Source organism: Lutzomyia longipalpis, chromosome 1, assembly GCF_024334085.1.
Source record: "Lutzomyia longipalpis isolate SR_M1_2022 chromosome 1, ASM2433408v1".
NCBI classification, from domain to species: domain Eukaryota; kingdom Metazoa; phylum Arthropoda; class Insecta; order Diptera; family Psychodidae; genus Lutzomyia; species Lutzomyia longipalpis.
The window spans coordinates 19,012,495-19,032,174 of record NC_074707.1 but is presented as its reverse complement, the minus strand read 5'-3'; the positions used below and the strand labels follow the sequence as shown (position 1 = coordinate 19,032,174).

Genomic DNA, 19,680 nt, shown 5'->3' with positions numbered 1-19,680 from the left:
CGATTTGTGGGAATTTTTGAGCGATTTCTAACAATTTTTTTTGTGATTTTATGCGATTTGTGACGTTTTTAAATTGACAATTGTTGAAAAATGTCAACTAAACTAATTGCAAACGATTTTTGATAGTATTTTGCAATTTTATGTGATTTTTTGTTTAAAAAATGACTTGTCATGATCTTTAAGAGATTTGTGACAATTTTTGTACAAATTGTGACAATTTATTGCATTTTGCGTTTTTGCGATTTCTAACAATTTTTACCGATTTTCAAAGTTCTGTCATTCTTTAACCATCTACCGAAAAATGAAAACTTTTAATACAATTTTGAAAGATTTCTCTTTGCAATTTAATCTGAAATCTACAATTTCCCTGATGTAATCAACTCTAAAATACAAAAAAAAGAAATGGGAAGATGGGGATCAATTGAACACTTTGTTCCCATTCACACTTTCTCCAATTTTTAGGGTCGAATTGAGACGCCGAAAATTCAAAAGCCCGCCACGCGATCAAATAAAGTGCCAAACGACGATGGGAGCCTGGAGCAGCGGGTGGGTGAATTTGAGAAGACGGCAAAGTACATGGTGAGAAAATTGGAGGCGACAAGGCAGGAGATTGAACGGTGCGACGATGGATTTGGTGCTGTGGAGCATCTCAAGCATTTAATTGCACCAGATGCTGCCACCCTCATCTCCCAGGGTGATAGTCTCGTGCTGGAGACGCACGGCAAAGCGGGGGAGCTGTCGCAGCGTGTTATGGCGACTCAGGGGCAGCTCCGGGAGAAATTCCGCGAGGTGCAGCATGCAAAGTAAAGTCTTTGTGTGAAGTTTTTGTAGCGCAAGGAGGAATTTATTAAATTGAAAATTTTCCTCAGGATGGCGAAGCTTTCATCGAGTTCCGATGGGGAGGCAACAGCGGGTGGGGAGAAGAAGCCCGTGAGGAAGATGTCTGCTGAATTGGTGAGCTCTGAGACAGCCAGACAGAGGCAATTGAGTAAGGATCTTACGGAAATTGAGGATATTGTGAATAAAGTGTTGCAACGAACACGAGATCTCATTGAGAAGCCCCTCAATGATTCTTCAGCCGATGAGCTCTCCAAACGCATCCTGGACATTCGTGTAAGTTTCTATTTATGGAAAATTCTATATTAAGAACATATTCCAACATAATTCGAATTATGCGGAAGTCAATATGCAATAGTCTAACATGTGTGTGCGTGTATCTTCTCTCTTTTGCTGCATCTGCCGATTGGATTTCTCATTTGGATTCTAAAATTTATTTTTAGAACCTTCTCGGTTTGTATACAAAATGCACATATCGAACGAAAAAGCCACAGAATTGTGTGGAAAATGGGGAAAATGTTTTCAGAACTGCACGCAATTTCCCACCATCAATAAATTCAGAGAATTTTTGTTAATCAACAAAATCACGTTTCAATTGTGGGAAAAGTCGCGAGAAAATTAGCTGCCTCACACCCAAAAAATGGTACAAAGTGGGTGTTTTGATTGATTGTTTGCAAACACAAACTCGCGTAATATTATTTTTTCCACATATTTATAAACTCCTTTGCTGTTTGAGAATGAAAAGCCAGAGCAACTAAAGAAAATCAAAGCTTCTGGTCTTCTTCTCAATAAATCTATCCCCCACAGAGAGAGAGAAAGAGAGTGAGAGTGAGGAAAAAAAGAAGAAGGAATTCCGCACGAGAGAAACTTCTTCCAAATAGCCAAAGTGAGATTGAAAGTTTTCTCTCAGTTGAGGCGCTATTTAAGTGTGATGAGTTTGTGTGTGGATAAAATAAGAAAAGTTTGATGACTTTTTGTTACTTTTTTCTCACACAAAGAGGTGGCAAAAATTCATTACAATGTCAAGAATTTTCCTTCGGAATTTCCCTCAAAATTCTTCCACATTTCCCAATTTCTTGACCTCAGAAGAAACAAACTCTTTAATATTTTATTTTGATTGCAAAGAAGGTTATTAATTGAAATTCTTCAATGTTTTTCTGTAAATTGAATAGATTTTAAAATAAAAGCGGAATTGAATGGAAATATTTTTGTGCTTGATTGATTTTCTTTTATTCTTTTTAAATTATTAATTAATTTTCTGATTTTCAATTATTTCTTTGTGAATTAGCTGTTTAGAAAATCGTGCAAAAATATATTCTTGCTCAATGAAAATTTATGCCTGTAAAAGCATTAACCCATTTAAGATCTTAATAAACAGTTTAGCAAAATTAAAAGAGATTTTTAAAACCAAAATGAATAAATTTGTGTTATGAAATTTTTTTTTTTAATCCTTTCAAAACCCGTTAGAAAGGGTAAAAAACTATCGTTAAAAATTAAGCTAAAGAATTTTTTAATTTCTGTAAAACGATACGTGTTAGAAATTAAAAGAAAGAAGGGACTAAAATAAAATTTAAGGTGTTTTTTATTTCTATTTAAAAAATCGGAAAGTAAACATTTGAAATTCGGAAAAACAAAAAAAATGTCGAAAAATTCAAAAATTTACTAGGGGAACGTGGCCCAATTCCGACCTCCAGAGGTCCGCGAATAGTGATAAGAAAATTGTATAAAATAAAAATCAGTATTCTTAAATTTGGTGTCATTCTAAAGCTCATTTTATGCTCTTTCTACTCCCATAATTTTCTACATTTAAAGTGTTATCGGGCTTAAGTAATAGCTGATTGAAAAAAGGCCGAAGGAGATCGAAAGTGGGCCACGTTCTCCTAAGTATTAAAAACTGAAACTAAGCTGTTTAAAATATTTCATTGAAACGTTAGAAATTTAACGATTTTAAATAAATTAAATTAAATTAAATTAATTTAGTAAAAAAAAGAAGTTTAAGGAACATTTTTTTGTACAGTTTTAGATCCAAATCAAATTCAAAGTCTTTCGAATGTCGGATTATAAAACAACATCCACCATATTGAATTCAAGAGGATCAACGTTCAGTAGAGCTACTTTACGAGGATGCCATCCGTCGTTGGATTTTCAGAAAAGGCTTTATTATTTTAAGGAATGTTTATTTATTGATTTTTTTTTAAATATTCGCGATTGAATAAATTTGAATATTTTTTTTATTCTTCCCAAATAAATTCTATAAAAACGAATATTTTAATTAGATAAACCTGTAAAAATATATTATTAATTTTATTTCTTTTTTTTATGTTTTTATTTTTAATTTCTGTCTTTAATGATTTTTAATCTAATTTTTATTATTTCAGTTTAAACAAGTTTAATAATATTTCTTTGTAATCTTACACATTGATGATTAAAATATTAAAAAAACAGATATTCTTATTAAATTTAAGATTAAACATAAAAAAAAAACAATTAAAAAAAAGCAAAGAATTTAAGTAGGTAATTTTTACAATAATTTGTGACAAATTTTTGACTTTTTTGTGTACATTTTCCAAGAGCAAAAATCCTGTCATCAATGCCCCCATCTCGCAGTGAGAAAAATGTTTCTGTTAGAATTTTCCTTCAATCACCACAAGCGAGAAATTCTCACTCATTTGTACATTTTCTGCCTCTGTGGACGCGATGTTTCTATTTCGATTCTCCCTCCTCCCTGGTGGAAAAAGATGATAGTCTCTGTGAGAGAATATTTTGGCGCTTCTAGTACAGGTTGCATTTGACTTTTCATCGCAGTTTCCCATCTGAGATTTTCTTTTGAACATCTCTCTCGGTATTTTTTTCCTTCTTCTTCACTTTGATACGAAACGTTTTGCCGGAAGGCGTGTGAATTTTTTTCTGGTTGTTACTCGTTTGCCTTTGTGAAAAAATCTTTTAGACATTTCATCAAAAGAATCCAAAGAATTTCTCAGATTTTGTGTATGTTGTACTTTTGCAAATAATAACTTTTTTTTAAATCTCTCTCTTTTCTTTATGTAGTGTTGACATTAATCGCTGTTTTTTTTTCTTTTTGGGTTTTCTGTTTGAGTTTTTCTTCTTCTGGGGTGTTTGTTATTTCCCGAAAGGAAGTGAAAACGGAATTCAAGTTTAAAAATATTTTCTTAACTAGAGGAAATAAATAAATCACATGCTTTATTGAAGTTTTTTTTCAGTTTTCTTTTTTTTTGGGAAAAGTGTTTGAAAATTGAACGGAAAGGGGGAGAGTATGATGATCAAGTAGAATTTTCTAACATTCAGTCTCACGATTACGTTCGCAGGAGCGTCAAGAGGACCTAAAGTTGGCCATTGAGATTGCATCGCAGGCAAATCCGTGCCCAAAGACTCAAATTACAATGGAGTCCCTGCAGAAGGCAAAGACAGACCTCTCGTCGCACTGCGATGCTGTCGTCGTCACCCTGGCGAGTCTCAATCGCACCAGCGGATCTGCCGAAGCTGGGAATGGATCTCGAGATGCGGGGGATAAGTCTGGGCTGGAAAATGGGAGGACGCCATCTCGAGAGAGTACACCGAAGCGTAGAGGTGAGTGGAAAAGCTCTTTCGCAACAAACTTTCTCTTTCGCTTCCCTTTTGCCTGTCTCTGTGTATGGGCATCATCTATCACCTCCAGACGTGCGAGGAAGATAGATTGGAGATTTTTGGGATTAATCTCGGAAGGTTTTTGGTGTGAAAGTTTGATGGGAAATTCAGTGAAAATGTTCTTTATTTGAGGAGAACTTTAATTTTAATTTTAGGGCAAGAAAAGGAAATTATTATTTGAAAATTTATATCCAAATTTTAAAGATTAAAATAGCAAATTAATTCTTTTTAATCTCGATATGTTTAGGAATTTAAATTTTTGAAATTTTCGCAAATTTTCTAACTACAAAATTGCTTTTTAAAATCATTTCTTAGCCAATATTCCTTAAATTTCCCACAAAATGTCTTAAATCTTTTCCTTTAACCGTTTTTATTATTTTTTTTTTTCAATAAAATAAAATAAGGAGCTTAAGAACAGCTTCAAGGGTTCCCTTTCACATAAAAATGTAATTAAAATTTTTAGACTTAAACAATAAATAAAAAAATATATTTCCATCCAATCCTAAGCATAGAAAAATTAAAAATAATTTTCTCTCCCAACTCTGATCACAACACAGCAAAATTTTCTTGTGTTGACGCGATGTCTGGGGGGAATATTTTGGCGTTGAGGGACTACCGGAAAAAACTCGCATGTTGTTGGGGGGTGTGGGCAAGTTGTGAGAGAGCAAAAAAAAATGACGAAAGGTTACATAATGAAAATTTATCGCTTCTGCTTTCGATTTTTAATGGTGTCTGTTCAACCCAACCACCCCCTCACAGACTAAAAGTCACCCCCAAAGCTTTGTACAAAAAAAAAATAGAACAACTATTACCTAAACTAATGCCGCAGTAAATGTGCATTTAAGTGGAAGGGAAAAGGGTATTTTTTGACATATTTTGTACTCATCCCACCCCTCAGTTCAATTTAATGGGGGTTGCAATAATTTAGTGCCACACCTGAGTTCTTTTTTTTTTCCTTCTTCCGCCACGGAGGAATTTTGAATTATGTGTGTATGTTATGCTGAAAGTTTCGTTGGTTTTTTTGCAGGGGGTGGGGGGGAAGGGTTCGATGGATGGAAAGGGGTGACAGTGTGAAAATTTTCTTTGGGGGGTGAGTTCTCCGTTTTGTTTCTTTTTGTCGTTCTCTCTTGTTGCCAAAAAAGGAGTTGTGTGAAAGTTCTCTCTACCACAGAACAGTGTAAATCATAAAACCGACAATTGTCGTGATACTATCACATTTCCTTTTACGAAGAAAATTGTCGCTCAAGGGTGGTTTTTCACTTTTCTTTTCATCCCTCCGGCTCTTGTTTACTTTCATGTGAGAGAGAAAATTTAATTCTTAGCATGAAGCAAAAGAAAGGGATGATTTTTCTTTCCTTTCTTTTTTGCCTTCTTCATCGTTGAGTGAGAAAATTGGGAAGATATTGCTATGAAATTGCTTACATACAATGTGTCATAGCATTATAGATTTTATTTTGGAGCCCCATTCAATTCCTCATTCGGATTTAAACATTTTGCTCTCTTTGAACAGATGTTTTTGACACCCTCGAGGGTTGAACACTCACTGAAATCTCCTCTCAAAGTGTTTCATGGTGCACACAGAGCATAAAAATGTCTGGCAGGAAGGTGTGTGTGAGGAATGTCCAGCATAGAATTCTTTTCAAGCTCTTCAAAATCCCCATGAGGAGGGACATATGGGAGGGTTGTGGAAAATAGCCATGAAGAGTATTTCCTGATTGAATTTCTCTGCAGTCATCAAAAATTGGCTCTCGAGAGTTTTCGCTGAAAAAGTTCATTTTCAATTCTCTGCATTTAAATGAAATTTTCTCCGCCATTTAGGGAGCTATAAATTCGTCGCAGAAGTTGACCTCCTGGCTAACACACAGTTTTTTTTATATTGAAAGCATGTGTGTGTGACGGGTGTTGTGAGGGAAATCCAATTTAACCCCTTGTCTGGGATTTTATTAGGCAATTAATAAAGCCAAATTGGTGGGATAGTTGTACTCATGGCATCAATAGTAATAGAATATATGCTACGAATTTGAACCTTTAATCCGATTGATGATATTTGAGGATGGTCTAAAATAGGGTTTCTCAGTTTTCTCGGGGTTGGAATTCATGAGGAGTATGGTAAAGGTTTGTGTAGAGATTCAGAGGAAATCCTTTTACCTACAAAAATTGTTTGAATTTTAACCTCTTTGTGTCCAGCTAAAACACATTAAAATACTTTAAAAAAATGATTATTTTATCGCAATATTTATTCTTTTAATGCTTTTAGAAAACTTTCTTTTAATTAAAAAAAATGTTTTCCTTGACTTTTACATAAACTCTGCGCACTACCAAGCTTTAGATATGTCTGAATTATAAAGAAAAAAAAATAATAAAATAGAATAATTTAAATTTTAGGTTAACATATTATTATTATTATTATTTATTTCACTTTCTTGTCCCTGTACATGTGTAGGTACATGGTGGGGCTGCATTTAAAATTATACTTACAATTATAATAACAAAACAGTAAAGTTGAAATACATTGGGGCGCGCATGCTAAAGATACTATAAAAACAAGCTAGGAAAATACATAACATTTTACATCATACTTTTTCTTTGTGTTCAAGCAATATTTTTTTAAGTTTTCTTACATTCATGTCTTTTATATCGGGCTTTTCTTTCAATACTTTATTATATTCGTTAATTGCTATAAACTTTATTGAGTGTGTGCCATATGTGGTGGTTTTTGAGACTGTATTTAGAATAAATTGTTTTCTTGTGTTTACATTTTTATGTTTCAGTGCCAGAGTGGTTTGTGAATGAATAGATTGAGTGAGTATCTTGTGAATGTGACATATTCTATTAACTGTAATAATGTTTTTAATTGGTTGGAGATTAAGATTTTTGTATAGTGATTCAATAATCCTTAAAGTGTTTCAAATTTATTAAAAATTTTATCCTATTTCATAAAATAACATTTATTTTGTAGCCTAAAGTATTTTTTAACTTTTAAATTAACGTACATTTTGATCTTTTCGATAAGTTACAAAAGAACTCTAGTCTTTAATTTTGCCTTAAGAGAATTAATTTCTTTCACAAAAACATTACAAGCTTGAAAATTAAATCAAAAATTAATTTGAGAAGAAAATTCGATTTAACTGAAAAAAGAATTTAATGGAAGAACTTTTTCTCAAACTTTTTAGCCTTTGAAAGGTTAAGAACCGGCATTTTATAAGCCTTAAAAATAATTTAATTGTATTAGAAAAATAAGGATTTCCTTCAACTCCAAACAGGTAAATTATCAGGACTATCAGTACGTTCTGCAGTGGCTATACTTGAAAAGATATCAATTATATTGGCCTCTACAATGCCACACTTTTTGTCATTCTTAGAATTCTTCCCGTAGGGTTCTTTAGGGTTTGTCTGGAGAAAATAATTTCCCGTAGCTGTTGCAGGTGTAGCATAGCCCATTGGTTCACTCTGTCCTCCACAGTCCGTATTTGTGAGATTCCTCAAGTTTTCTGTTAAACATTTCTTTCCTGAAAATCCAAATTTATTACTCGGATAGACACTTTCAGCGTAGTAGCGCCAAGCCATTTTGTGGGAGCAAATAGCATCATTGCATCCAGGCATGAGGTTAAGGCCATTGGGGTAGAAATTAGCATTCCCAATTGTTTCTTCCTTGCCTAAACTATTGGGATTGGTGTGAATGATGTCCACAAAATCTGCATCACCGCGTTCAAGATCAAAATTCCCATTTTGTTCCACGAAGCACACCCTTCCTGGATCAAGGCCAGTTATTCTTGGGAGATTCTTGCCTGTTATTGATTTGAAAAATCTCCCAGCAGCTCCTACAATGTGGGCCCCTAAACTGTGACCTATTAGATGGATTTGACTGATCTTGATGCTTTCTGTGAGGTCCTTGAGGGCATTGGCGAGATATTGTCCCATATTGAGGGTGTTTTCGGCTGTTGAAGCTCCCAACGTATTGATCTGCTTTGTTGTATCCATTACCTATTGAAGACAAGATTGAGAAAAAGAATTAATTGATTTTCTTAAAATTTCTCAAAGAATCATTTAAAGAACTAACGAGAAAATTAGTAGATCCTCGGCATTCGTAGGCTTTGTAGATTGTATCAGCTGCAGCATTTGGACTCTCCTGCAAATTACTTAGCCATCCAGGGACGAAAACAACCACATTTTGCGTCTTATTGAATGAAGGATGTTGCATTAAATTTCCCATATTAGTTAAAAGGAAGGGAGTATTTTCCTTGCCATCGTAGAGAGTTAAACTGATATCTTTGTAGTCAAATGCGGCTGCATTGTTAATTTGAGCACCACGAGAGCAAAATTCATTAATATATTCCAACATGTCTGTGGGATTCAAATTTAGCAATTTTTCTACACCATAAGAACCGATTTCTTCAACTGGAGGGAAGTTTTGACGCCCCTTTGCAGTAGTAGAGTTCGTCTTAGTGTCCTGTGCTTCACTGACATTACTAATTATCACTAAAACACTGCAAAATAGTGCAAAATTAATGAAAGATTTTAAAGATTTCATTTTAAAAATTTAAACAAAGCACAACCACAGCATAGAGATCAATGACTAAACCTTATGGCATGGAGATGATGGCTTTTATACACAAGATGAAGCACAAAGAACGAGAATTGCAAATTATTTATGCAAATGGTTTGCATGTGGAGAGAACTGGTATTGGGGAATAAACTTCAATAAACTTTATAAAATCGACAGAGAGAGAGAAAAAAACTATGTCTGAAAGAAACACAGTTTAAAGTTCTAAAAAAGATAAGAGACTTAAAGCAATTTCTTTTAAATATTTATGAACAAAAATTTCCAGATGAAGAAACTTTAAAAAATCGACAGCAGTCATTGGTTTTTCCACGTTTAATATTTTATTTAAAGAATATTAAGAGTTGCAAAGTGTAGAAAAAGGTTTAAGAATCATTTTGGCTAATTTTTTTATTATTATTCTCAATAGATGGAGACTCTTTGTCTTGAAATTCCAACAGATGGCTCTTTTTACTTTAAAATCTACATTAGATGGCGTGTATTATCTCTATAATATTCTAACTAAAAACTCACAAAGCCACTGATGAAGATTTATTTTATTCTATTTAACTGACTTTTTTAAAAGTAACTTATTTTTAATTTGAAAAAAAAAAAATCAAATATTCAGTTAATTTAGGGAGCTTTTCCACACTGTGCCGCTGAAGATTTCTCTTTGAACTTAAAGGGAAGTGTGGCAATAGAGGCGTTTTAGCACCCTTATTGAATTTACAGGGAGAGCACAGTTGAAAGGGACAAAATAGAACCCCAAGAAATTTGGTATAAAATGTTGGAATTTATTGGAATTTGCGAAAAGGGAAGCCCTTTTAGGCTAATCAATCCCCCCTCTCTCAACTAATTCTCAATATGAGAAGTAGCTCCCCCTCATTAGGGAGGCTTTTCCCATCAACATTTTTCCTTAACAATAAAATCAATGTCTTGTCAGATTTGTACGCCATCAACCACCCCGCGCCATCAGAACAGCTTAATCACGGGATGCCAATATTTTTCCAATATATATTCACGCCTTTCTTTGCCAATAAATCACAAAGGATATTATTTTCTTCCACTTCTTTTGCGACAGGGAATTTTGCAAACGCGCGCGTGGGAGGGTGGAGAGAGAATTTGGTGCAAAGTCATGCTGGTGAGGATGTTATGTAATTTTGCAGACATTCCTCAAATTTTATGGTACACAAAAGCATGGCGAGAGCGAGGCGAGAGGTTCAGCACAAGGTGGTGACAATTGAGGATGGTTTTGTGTGTGGTTCAAAAGGACCAATTTCCTGGCAATTTTCCCGCGTGTGATTTTTCCAAACACGGAAGTACTTTGAGAACGGGAGGTTTTTGCAATAAAAATCCCAGAGCTATCTCGTGCTGAAGGGCCATTGTGGAGCATGTGGAGGAGGAAAGGTTTTTAGCTGTGTTTCTTTCAGACACAGCTTTTGTGTACCGAGCAAAATCGAAAGTCGTCAGATCGGGCTCAAACTTGGGATGAGCACGAATTAGGGTCCCCACATTCCAAAAAACGTATGCGCCAAAAAATTTTTTTTCCGGCCGTCCGGCCGTCCGGCCGTCCGGCCGTCCGTCCGGCCGTCCGCCGTAGTTCAACCATAAATTGCAAGAGAACGGTGATAGATAGAGACTTGCGGTAAACGGCAAAGTTTAAATATCGACCGGAAGACGTCCGATTATGATGTCAAATTTTACCCCCCACCCCCCCGTCCGCCATTTTGAATAACCTCAAAATTTTGTTTTCGCTATATCTCAGCCCCTGTAATAGCTAGAAGGCTGAAATTTTGATATGTTGTAGGGGCCATCAAGAGCTTTCCAACGATACCTCATTTTCGAAAATCGGTCAAGCCGTTTAGTCAATATGGCCGCCACAATTTTTCATCGAAAATCGACCATAACTCGAAAACGGCTTGACCGATTTTGATCAACCCGGGGTCAAATGAAAGATCTCAACAAACCCTACAACTCTCTAGAACATCCGAAGTTTTAAAAGTGACCGCTAGGGGGCCAAAAATCAAAAACAAAATTTTCGATGAGTTTTCGATGAATATCTCGAAAACGCCATTATCGATTTGCTTCATTTTTTGATATGTTATAGCTGACTATATTATCTAGCTCCATGCCAAAAATGAAGAAAATCTATGTCGCCGTTCTCGAGATATAGCCTTCCAAAGTTGGCATGTCATATCTCGGGTTCTACAAGTCCGATTTTGATCAACTCAAGTGCAAATGAAAGGTTTCGTGAAGCCCTACAAATGTCTAGAACATTGCAAGTTCGAGAAATGACCGCGAGAGGCGCTAAAGTCAAAATCAAAATTTTCGAAAATTTCGAACTCGAATATTTCGAAAATGCCATTATCGATTTACTTCATATTTTAATATATTATAGTTGAGGTTAAGACCTTTCCAACGATAGCTCAAACTCGAAAATCTATGGAGCCGTTCCCGAGATATGGCGTTTTAAAGATTTCTTGGGGGATGACTTTTCAACTTTTCCCGACTTTGCGTGTATTTAAAGAAATTCGCGTTCTAGTTTGCTCTCACAAAATTGGTACACTGAAAGAAACACAGCTCTCGTAAGCTTGGTCAGCTTACCCGTACATTTGTTATTGTTGAAGCCCCGGCATTCAATTGGAATTTTTCACGACACTTTCCGCCTTCATTTGCCATTTTTTTTTCACCGGCAAAACTGCCCTCATTTTCATTTGTGTGTGTGTTGGAATATTGGACAATGGGGGTGGTGGGAAGAATTAAGCATATAGCATTAATTTTTAATGCTAACAAATTTCATTAAATCACGATTTAATTCGGCACACTTCCTTCTCTACCATTCTCATATTTCTTTTTGCTGCTCTTTCTTCCTGCGCGTGTTTAGTGGTGGAAAATACTAAAAAGGGAATTGAATGGCAATAAGTCAGCAGTGTGGGCGGGTAGAAGAAGCACCCACAGAGGGTCCTTTTTTCCCCCCGGAAGGGGTGGGTGGGTGAATATAGTTTGACTTACTTCCTATATAGTTGGGAGAAGTATATATATTTTTTCTCTTCCACCGTACTTGCGTTTTATGACGGTGGATAATGATTGTGAGGCATACAATGTAGATTTACTTTTATGAATTATATGGATGTGGGATTTTGTGAGCTTTTTGAAGGCGTGTACTCTGTGTCTGGGGGGAGGTAAAAAAAAAGGAGCGAAAGAAAACGAGGCGGAAAATTCCTTCGTTCATTCTCTATGCATGAAATTCCATTATCCGGACTCTATATCTTAAAACCATTGACTAACACACATACACCATATACTGAATATATTCACAAGGAGAAGTTCCTTTCGTTTTGGAGACAATGTAAAGTTTTCCTTCCTCTCTGTGAGACACCTGCCACCACTCTCTTGCAGTGTAGATTCAGGAAATACTCACTCAATACACGATGGTTTGAGCCGTTCAGGGGGTAGTTTTAGCGCACCCCCTCTGCGTGAGATCATTGCGGGAGGGATGATGGTATGGAATAGAAAAAAAACGTCCCTCGACAATTTACCACCAAATATTCTCTTCCTCCATCCACCCTTATTGTAGGTTTTTCTCTACTGTGAGACAATTTGACACCCTCCTGCTGAATACCACCACCCTCCACAATGTATAAGACGAGGGGTTGACACGTTTCACTTCTTGCGTGTTCCACCGATAGCCTTTGCTTCCGTATAGAGAGGGAGGTTTATTTGGACGCGTTAAATGCATTGGAAGATATTGCCAGTGAATTATTTCGGGTATTTCCTCCTGTTTCTGTTCACTTTTTGGGAATATTTATTGCTATGCGGTTTGCTGCCTATATATAGAATTGCGTATCTGACTTTAACTGTGAGAGACAGCACATTGATTTCCACATAGCACACACACTATCGCTTCAATGAAGATGAAAATTGGTAGAAAATGCCTAGCAAAAATTAAGACCCAGGATTTGTGCGAAAAATTCATTTCCTCTTGCTGTCTCTCTGATAATTTTGCAAAGCTTTGGAAAGGAATTAATTGGAGCTTTCGGGGAATTTTGTTTCGTCAGTTGATAGGGAAGACGTCAATGAATGAATTATTTATTCACTTCATTCAATTAAATTGATTAAATGTTTTTTAATTAACAAGTCATGCTGAATTTAATATTAAATCAAAGAAAATTCTGCTGAAAATTATTTTAAAGGCAGTCAGTGTTTATACCAGGCGTCTCCACTACATCTTAAACTAGTAATGAGATTTAGAGAATTGCAATAAATTGAAAAAACGACGCAACTTTGAAGCTTTCAAGCGACGTCTTGGAAATCTTTTTTAACATCTTTAAATTTTAAATAAAATAGAGACATTAAATCTAAATTACCAGACACAATTCATCATTCATCAGCCCCCCTGATAAACCCCTAAAACTCTTGAAAACTACGCCCAGTGCCAAGAACAAGAGACTACACGAAGATACGTTTTTCCATTCGCGTTTTTCTGTCTCTCCTCTCGATCTCTTTATCCTCTCCCAATGTGGAGAGGTTTCTACCTTCATACAGGTAAATTGAAGGCAATATTAACGAGCAAAAAATAGAGAAGAAAATTTCACGTTAAAGGATGAAAATTAATAGAGACAGCAATAAAGAGGGGGCTCCAAAAATTGAGCCAGAAAGTGTTGAGTGTGACATAAATTGCACTCAGATAGTATTTGGTGGTATTTGCATGAAAATTCAATTGGACGTACAACCAAGCCGGAGGAATGGGGTTGTTGTTGCCAAAAAGTTCCCGTAAGCCGCTTTTGTCAGGAGAGACTTTGAGGAATTTCCCAACATTATGGTGGGAAATTTTCACTTTGATATGGCAACGAGTTCTTGGTGGAGGAGAGATAAAAAGCTTCAGGAGAAATTTGTCTTTAGTTTGTGGGTTCTTTCGGGACTTTTCTTCGCGCGCTGTTCAGCGGCTTTTCTTCTCTTTTCCTACTTTTTTTCTTCGTCGTCTCTAGGAGGCAGGAGGTGGGCTTCCGACGAGGAAAAGTCAGTGTGGTGTACTTTGATGGAGAGTTACAGATGGATTTTCTCAGAGAGAACGCGTGTAGGGGTTGGTTTTGTGGACTAAAAGAAGTATTTTGTGTTCGCATGATAAATTATTTATTGTGCCAATTTACCTCTTAAGCCTATTTACATTCTTTTTATTTTGGGATTGTTATAGCTTTCATAGGGGTAGGGGGTTGGATAGAAAAAAAAACGTCGACGACGACGAGACGATAGCGTTTATAATGATGGAAGTATTTTGCCTAAAGGAGTTAAAGGGAAATTTGTTTGCAAAATGGGGGAGCAAATTCTATGTAAGAGAGATGACTTAGGGGTTAGTGCCAGAGCAAGTGATTAACAATTCCAACACAGAGGGAATGAGGGATGATTGAGCAGAGAAAAAATGAGATAAGGTACAGCTTGTGCAGCGTCAGCAATCTCTAAATGGCAAATTCAAAGTGTTTTTGTGGTTTAATGCCATTGCAGTGTGTTTTAGGGGTGTGTCGAGGGGTTGAAATCTATGCAAAGTGCTGCGGGTTGTCATATAAAGGCGTAGGGGTAGAGAGATTGGGGGTGTTTGTGCGAAGAATAAGGAGAATCATTACATGAAAATGATATCAATGCTCTCCGTCGTTGTGCAATGACTGTGAATAGAGGGCCATTTATTAGTGCATTATAAAATGCAATTTTGGCTGTGTATTGCAGGTATGATGAGGGCGTACGGGGGTGGTTTAATCGCGCTGAGTCTGTGCCAAAAGTTTGCCTCAGCGAAAATTTAAATAAGATTTATTGCCATTTGAACTGCTTTTCGCCTTGTTTTGTGCACTCCATTTTATAACTACCCCCAACTCATCCACCAAAACTACCCCCTTCAGCAAGTACTCCCTTTTAAACAGAGAAAATACCCTACACCGCACAACTATACCTCCGCCCATTCACCAGCATTCACGTCTTCAATTCGCCACAGTGAAGAATGCAAAATGGGAATTAATATGAAAAAGAAGAGGAGGGAAATGCTCTCTGTAATTCATATTAATCAATTTGCAGCCACACAAATTTCCATTCCACAAGACTGGGAAAATTCAGCAGGGAAAATTTCTCTCTCATTCACTTGAAGCAAAATGAAAATGGGACCAAAAATAGAGGAGAGAGGTTTCGAAAACTTCTCAATTACTTTCACGATGAAATGATTTTCAATAGGAGTTTGCTGTATATAGCCTGGGTATTGTACTCAAAACTCAATGAAAGTTTTCAATATACAGAAATTTTTCAATCAGGGGGTATTTATCTGAATGAAAAAAAAGTCATAGCTTCGTAGTTTGTTATAAATATTCGGAATATTTTGAAAAAAATAAAGAGAAATGGAAAACTGGGATCAATAAAACTGAAATATTTAGATAATGTAGAAGGGTATGGTTTCCAAAACTACCCGACGAAATATTAGCGCTCATGTTTCACACATTGAAACAGAGAAATGAGAATGATGACGTCATTGTGTCCATTGTTTGATTTAATTTATGCTGGATTTTTAGGAAGTCTTTTTAGAAATTTCCACTTATTATTAATTTTCCACACGATTACGCGTATCTTGAATTTTTCTTCGAATGACAGTTTTTCCCCGTGAAAAGTGGATAACCTCCTTTTATTAAATATTCCCCAGATAAACACCCCTCACTTTCAATCAATGCACATAGTCTGCAAAGAATTTTCCATTAAGCATTTTGTTGCGGGGCTTTTCATCTTATTATCCATTTTGAGAGCGAAAAAAAGTAAGAAAAATTGTGAAAGAACATTCTATTGGTGGGAATTTAATTTTAAAAGTCAATCATAACGCGTCCAGTTATAAGAGTTGGTGTCCCACAACGTGTAGAAGTTTGTTTATGCGTTGTAATACTATTTGTGAGCAGAATTAGTAGGCAAATTTAATTTTTTTTTGTAAAATTCGGCAATTTGATGGATAAAAATGGTCATATCTTTGGTTCTATAAGACCTACAGAAATTTCTTGACTAGTTTTGGAAAGGTATTAAAGCAGGCTATAAATTGAAATAAATTTCAATAATTTTCAAGGTCATCTCTAGAACACAAAATGGCGGCTTTTTGTTTTACTAAAACAGTTATTGGCATTTTTTGTCTCGAAGAAGTGGTTCTAGAGGGTTCTGATGTTCTAGAAAGTTATAGAGAATTGCAAAACCTTTAATTTGATACTAAGATGAGCAAAATCGGTCAAGCAGTGCAGGAGATATGGCTCTTAGAACTTTTCAAATTCAAGAATTTTTCAAATGGCTATATCTTCTAAACGGCGACATAGATTTTCTTCATTTTCGGACTGGTGAAAGATATTGAGTCAGGCTACAACATATCAAAATTTAAAGGAAATCTATAACAGATGTTCGGAGATATTGCCCCTTAAAGTTAGGCAATTTTTGTTTTTTATTTTAGCGCCTCTTGCGGTCATTTTTGGAACTTGTAATGTTCTAGACAGTTGTAGGGCTTGTTAAAACCTTTCATTTGATACCAATATGGTCAAAATCGGTCAAGCCGTTCTCGAGATATATCGAAAAAACACTTTTTGCTTTAGGCCGCCATATTTGCTAAACCGCTTGACCGATTTTCAAGTATGAATTATCGATGAAAACGTCTCACTGAGCTCTACAACATACTGAAATTTCAGACCTCTAGCTATAAGGGAAGTGATTGACAGTAGTTCAAAATGGCGGACGGCGGCCATCTTGGATCTCGAAAATACGAAAAAATGAAATTTTACACCCACATTTCTATAGAAAACTTCAAACCGGAAGTCTCTATCTGTTACCGTTCTCAAGCTATAAGGGAAAGTTTGGCGCACCGGCAGGCCGGAAGGCCGGCCGGCCGGATCAAAAATTTTCCACCACCATTTTTGGAATGTGGGTTGTCTGAAACGTGCTCATACCAAGTTTGAGCCCGATCTGAGGTGGTCGGAAAATCCGACGATTACAATACTTGGTGTTGGCCACGAAGTGGAACACCAACTAATTGGAAAATCATTGAAAAATAAACAAAATTAAAGCAATATTGAGTGATGGAAATTGACGTGTGGCGGGCAAAAAAAAGATGAAGAGAGAAAAAAGGGGTAGATGGGGTGGATGAAATAGTTGAAAACATGATTCGCATTTAATATTAGATTGGAAAAGTTTGACTTTTCTTTTACTCCATGGGTGCTTCAACACACAACACTTTTACTCTTTTATGAGTACGGGAAAAATTCATGATTTAACTAAAAAGAGAAAATTCTTTTTGTGTGTGTGCTGCCCTCATCCAACACTATAAAAAATTCATACAAACTCCCTGTTGAATTAGTTGGGGTTTTGGGTGGGTGGGAGTGTGGTGGGAGCAGCAGGGGGTAATGGTGGAAAATCTTCTCTCATACCTCGTGCAAGTTTTCGCAATTTTTCTTCCATCGTAAGAGCAAGAGACTCCACTAAAAGGGATGTTTGGTGCATTTTAAGGTGTGTATGGTCGTCGTCCTCTCTTGCAAGTGTCTGCCCTGGACTTTTTTTTTTGCTCCAAACACCAACGATAAATCAGTATAGATGGTCGATATTTTATTTGGGAATAAATTCTGCATGTCTTGGCCATTTTTGTGGGGGTTTACCTCACACTGCAAACTACGAGAGATTTTTCTGGGGGATGGATAAATTCTCACACCATCCTCCCCTCTGGTACGTACACGTGGGTTACGAGATGAAATGCTCAAATGTTTCTTTATTTTCTTCCTTTTTTTTTGCAAAAAAAAGTCAATGTTATTCAATTGATGTCTCTCAATAGATTCAATTTGTTGTGTTGAATATTTGACGTGAGAGGTGGATTTTTTTCTCATACAAGGGTGGTATTTTGCACTACATCTACGTACGGTACAGGAATGTTGGGGAAATGTGAGTAATATTTCTCCTGAATGAATATTGAATGGAAAAATGTATTTTTCTAGACAATATTCTTCAATTTGCATTATTTAATTCAATAAAAAAAAATCTAATCATCTTTGGGATTCGAACCAAGGGTTTTACATGTGACAGCACCAGTACGCTATCAATTGGGCTATTAAATATTAATTTTTATGCTAATGAAGAACATGTGTTCACATTCACATTCGGCTTTTTATGATGGGATTTTCTTTTTTTTTTTTGAGCAAATCAATTGAAATGCAAATTTTTTGCAAAAGAGAATTTATGTATTCCCCCACATATGGCATCAATGCTTGTAATCTTGTCAAATCTGTAAAATTTGAATTGTTTGTGGGGGTCCTTTTTGCATGAGAGAGAGAGCGGAAATGGGGGAAATTTGTGAATTTTAAATACATAATACACCACAAGTTGTGTTTTATATAAATTTATGGAAATTGATTGAGTGCCAAAATGTGTCAACCACAGTGTTGTTGAAAATTATACCACCAAAGTTGTGGATTAAATTGGTGATTATTTGTTTGACTAATTTAGTGGCTATATGTGGTCAATTTGGTTCGTGATATTTAATTCACCCAACTATAGGAAACGAATTTAAATGACTTTCCTGGTGCGGCTGTACCTACAATTTTTTGTCAAATGATGCAAACGCCGTTCTCTCCCAGGGGGTTAATTTATGGCTTTGGTTTTTCTTTTTATTTTATTTCCAAAACCCTCCTGCCCCCACGAAAAAGGTCGTATTTTGCTCCCTCTTGCAGCTGAAACAAATTTATGGCGAATTATTTAGCGGCTGCGTGAAAATTTCCACGTGGTTTTTGCTCTTTACGAGGGTAAACTCCTGGAAAATTCTCTCTGCGACTTGTTTTTTTTCCTCGTCTTCTTCCACAGTGCTTTTGGTAGCTCTGCAAGCCCATATGTTTCTATAGGGACAGACGACCCCGGGGGGTGGTGAGGTAAAGGATGGCAAAAATGCGCTGTATTAGACGTGTCTCTTTGGCAACATACTCCATTTGCTCTCACACAGCATTATTCTCTCTTTTTGCAGACTTTTCCTCTCACTTTCACCGCAACTTTTCAGGGTGAAAGGCATTTTAGCTGCGGGTGAGAGAGAGGAAAATTTCATACAGCAAGAGAGGGCGAGAGACTGAGAGAATTTGGTTACGAGAGGAAAATCCCATGGAAAGCGAAATGAAGGGAGCATTGCGATACCATTTGGGAAACCCTCTGTTTTAGTTGTAGCACAACCACGCGCTTGTGTAGTGGGAAGAACCCTTGTGTGCCCTCCGTGTGTATGGGAAAATTTACGTACATATGCCTCCCAGAGAAGTCGAGAGTGTTGGAAAATTGAATACGTGAAAATTTTCATTTCGAGTCTCGCACTAATTTATCCTTTTCTCATTTTGACTCAGTGGTGCACACAATATACCTACCTCCCGGGCACGGGGTTTGGAGGTTCGAATTTGTGAGACATTTTAACACAAGGTGGTGTATTCTCCTTGTTTTGTGTAATTTTTCCCCCAGGTGACATTCCTCACACTCCTCCCCCAAAAAAAGCATTTATATGGTGATATATATTTTGAACAGTTGGTGATGGGAATTCCTTAAAGGATATTAAAACTTTTCTCTGTGTAACTGGTGTAAGTAAATTCGTCTCAATTTGAGTGAATTTGGCTCAATTTATGTGTAACTTTCCCTCTTCTTTT

The 19,680-nt window shown here is 36.2% G+C and overlaps 2 protein-coding genes across 7 annotated transcripts in view; one reads left to right on the top strand and one right to left on the bottom strand.

Annotated features, from left to right (window-relative positions):
- Nucleotides 1-19,680, top strand: part of LOC129795896 (dystrophin, isoforms A/C/F/G/H) — a 221,833-nt gene that overhangs the window by 29,230 nt on the left and 172,923 nt on the right. For all 6 annotated transcript variants that reach the window (XR_008751164.1, XM_055837459.1, XM_055837473.1 and 3 more), the window contains 3 exons: nucleotides 463-803; nucleotides 870-1,113; nucleotides 4,164-4,425. Coding sequence is in view for 5 of the 6 variants with exons in the window: in XM_055837459.1 (XP_055693434.1) it covers nucleotides 463-803; nucleotides 870-1,113; nucleotides 4,164-4,425 (847 nt within the window). In the remaining variant the exon portion in view is untranslated. The remainder of the gene's footprint in view (nucleotides 1-462; nucleotides 804-869; nucleotides 1,114-4,163; nucleotides 4,426-19,680) is intronic.
- On the bottom strand, nucleotides 7,374-9,160 carry LOC129795973 (vitellogenin-1-like). Its single transcript, XM_055837570.1, has 2 exons — nucleotides 8,543-9,160; nucleotides 7,374-8,466 (listed from the first exon to the last, which is right to left on the bottom strand). Exons 1-2 carry the CDS (start codon nucleotides 9,011-9,013, stop codon nucleotides 7,732-7,734), a joined length of 1,206 nt encoding a protein of 401 aa, XP_055693545.1. The 5' UTR covers nucleotides 9,014-9,160; the 3' UTR covers nucleotides 7,374-7,731.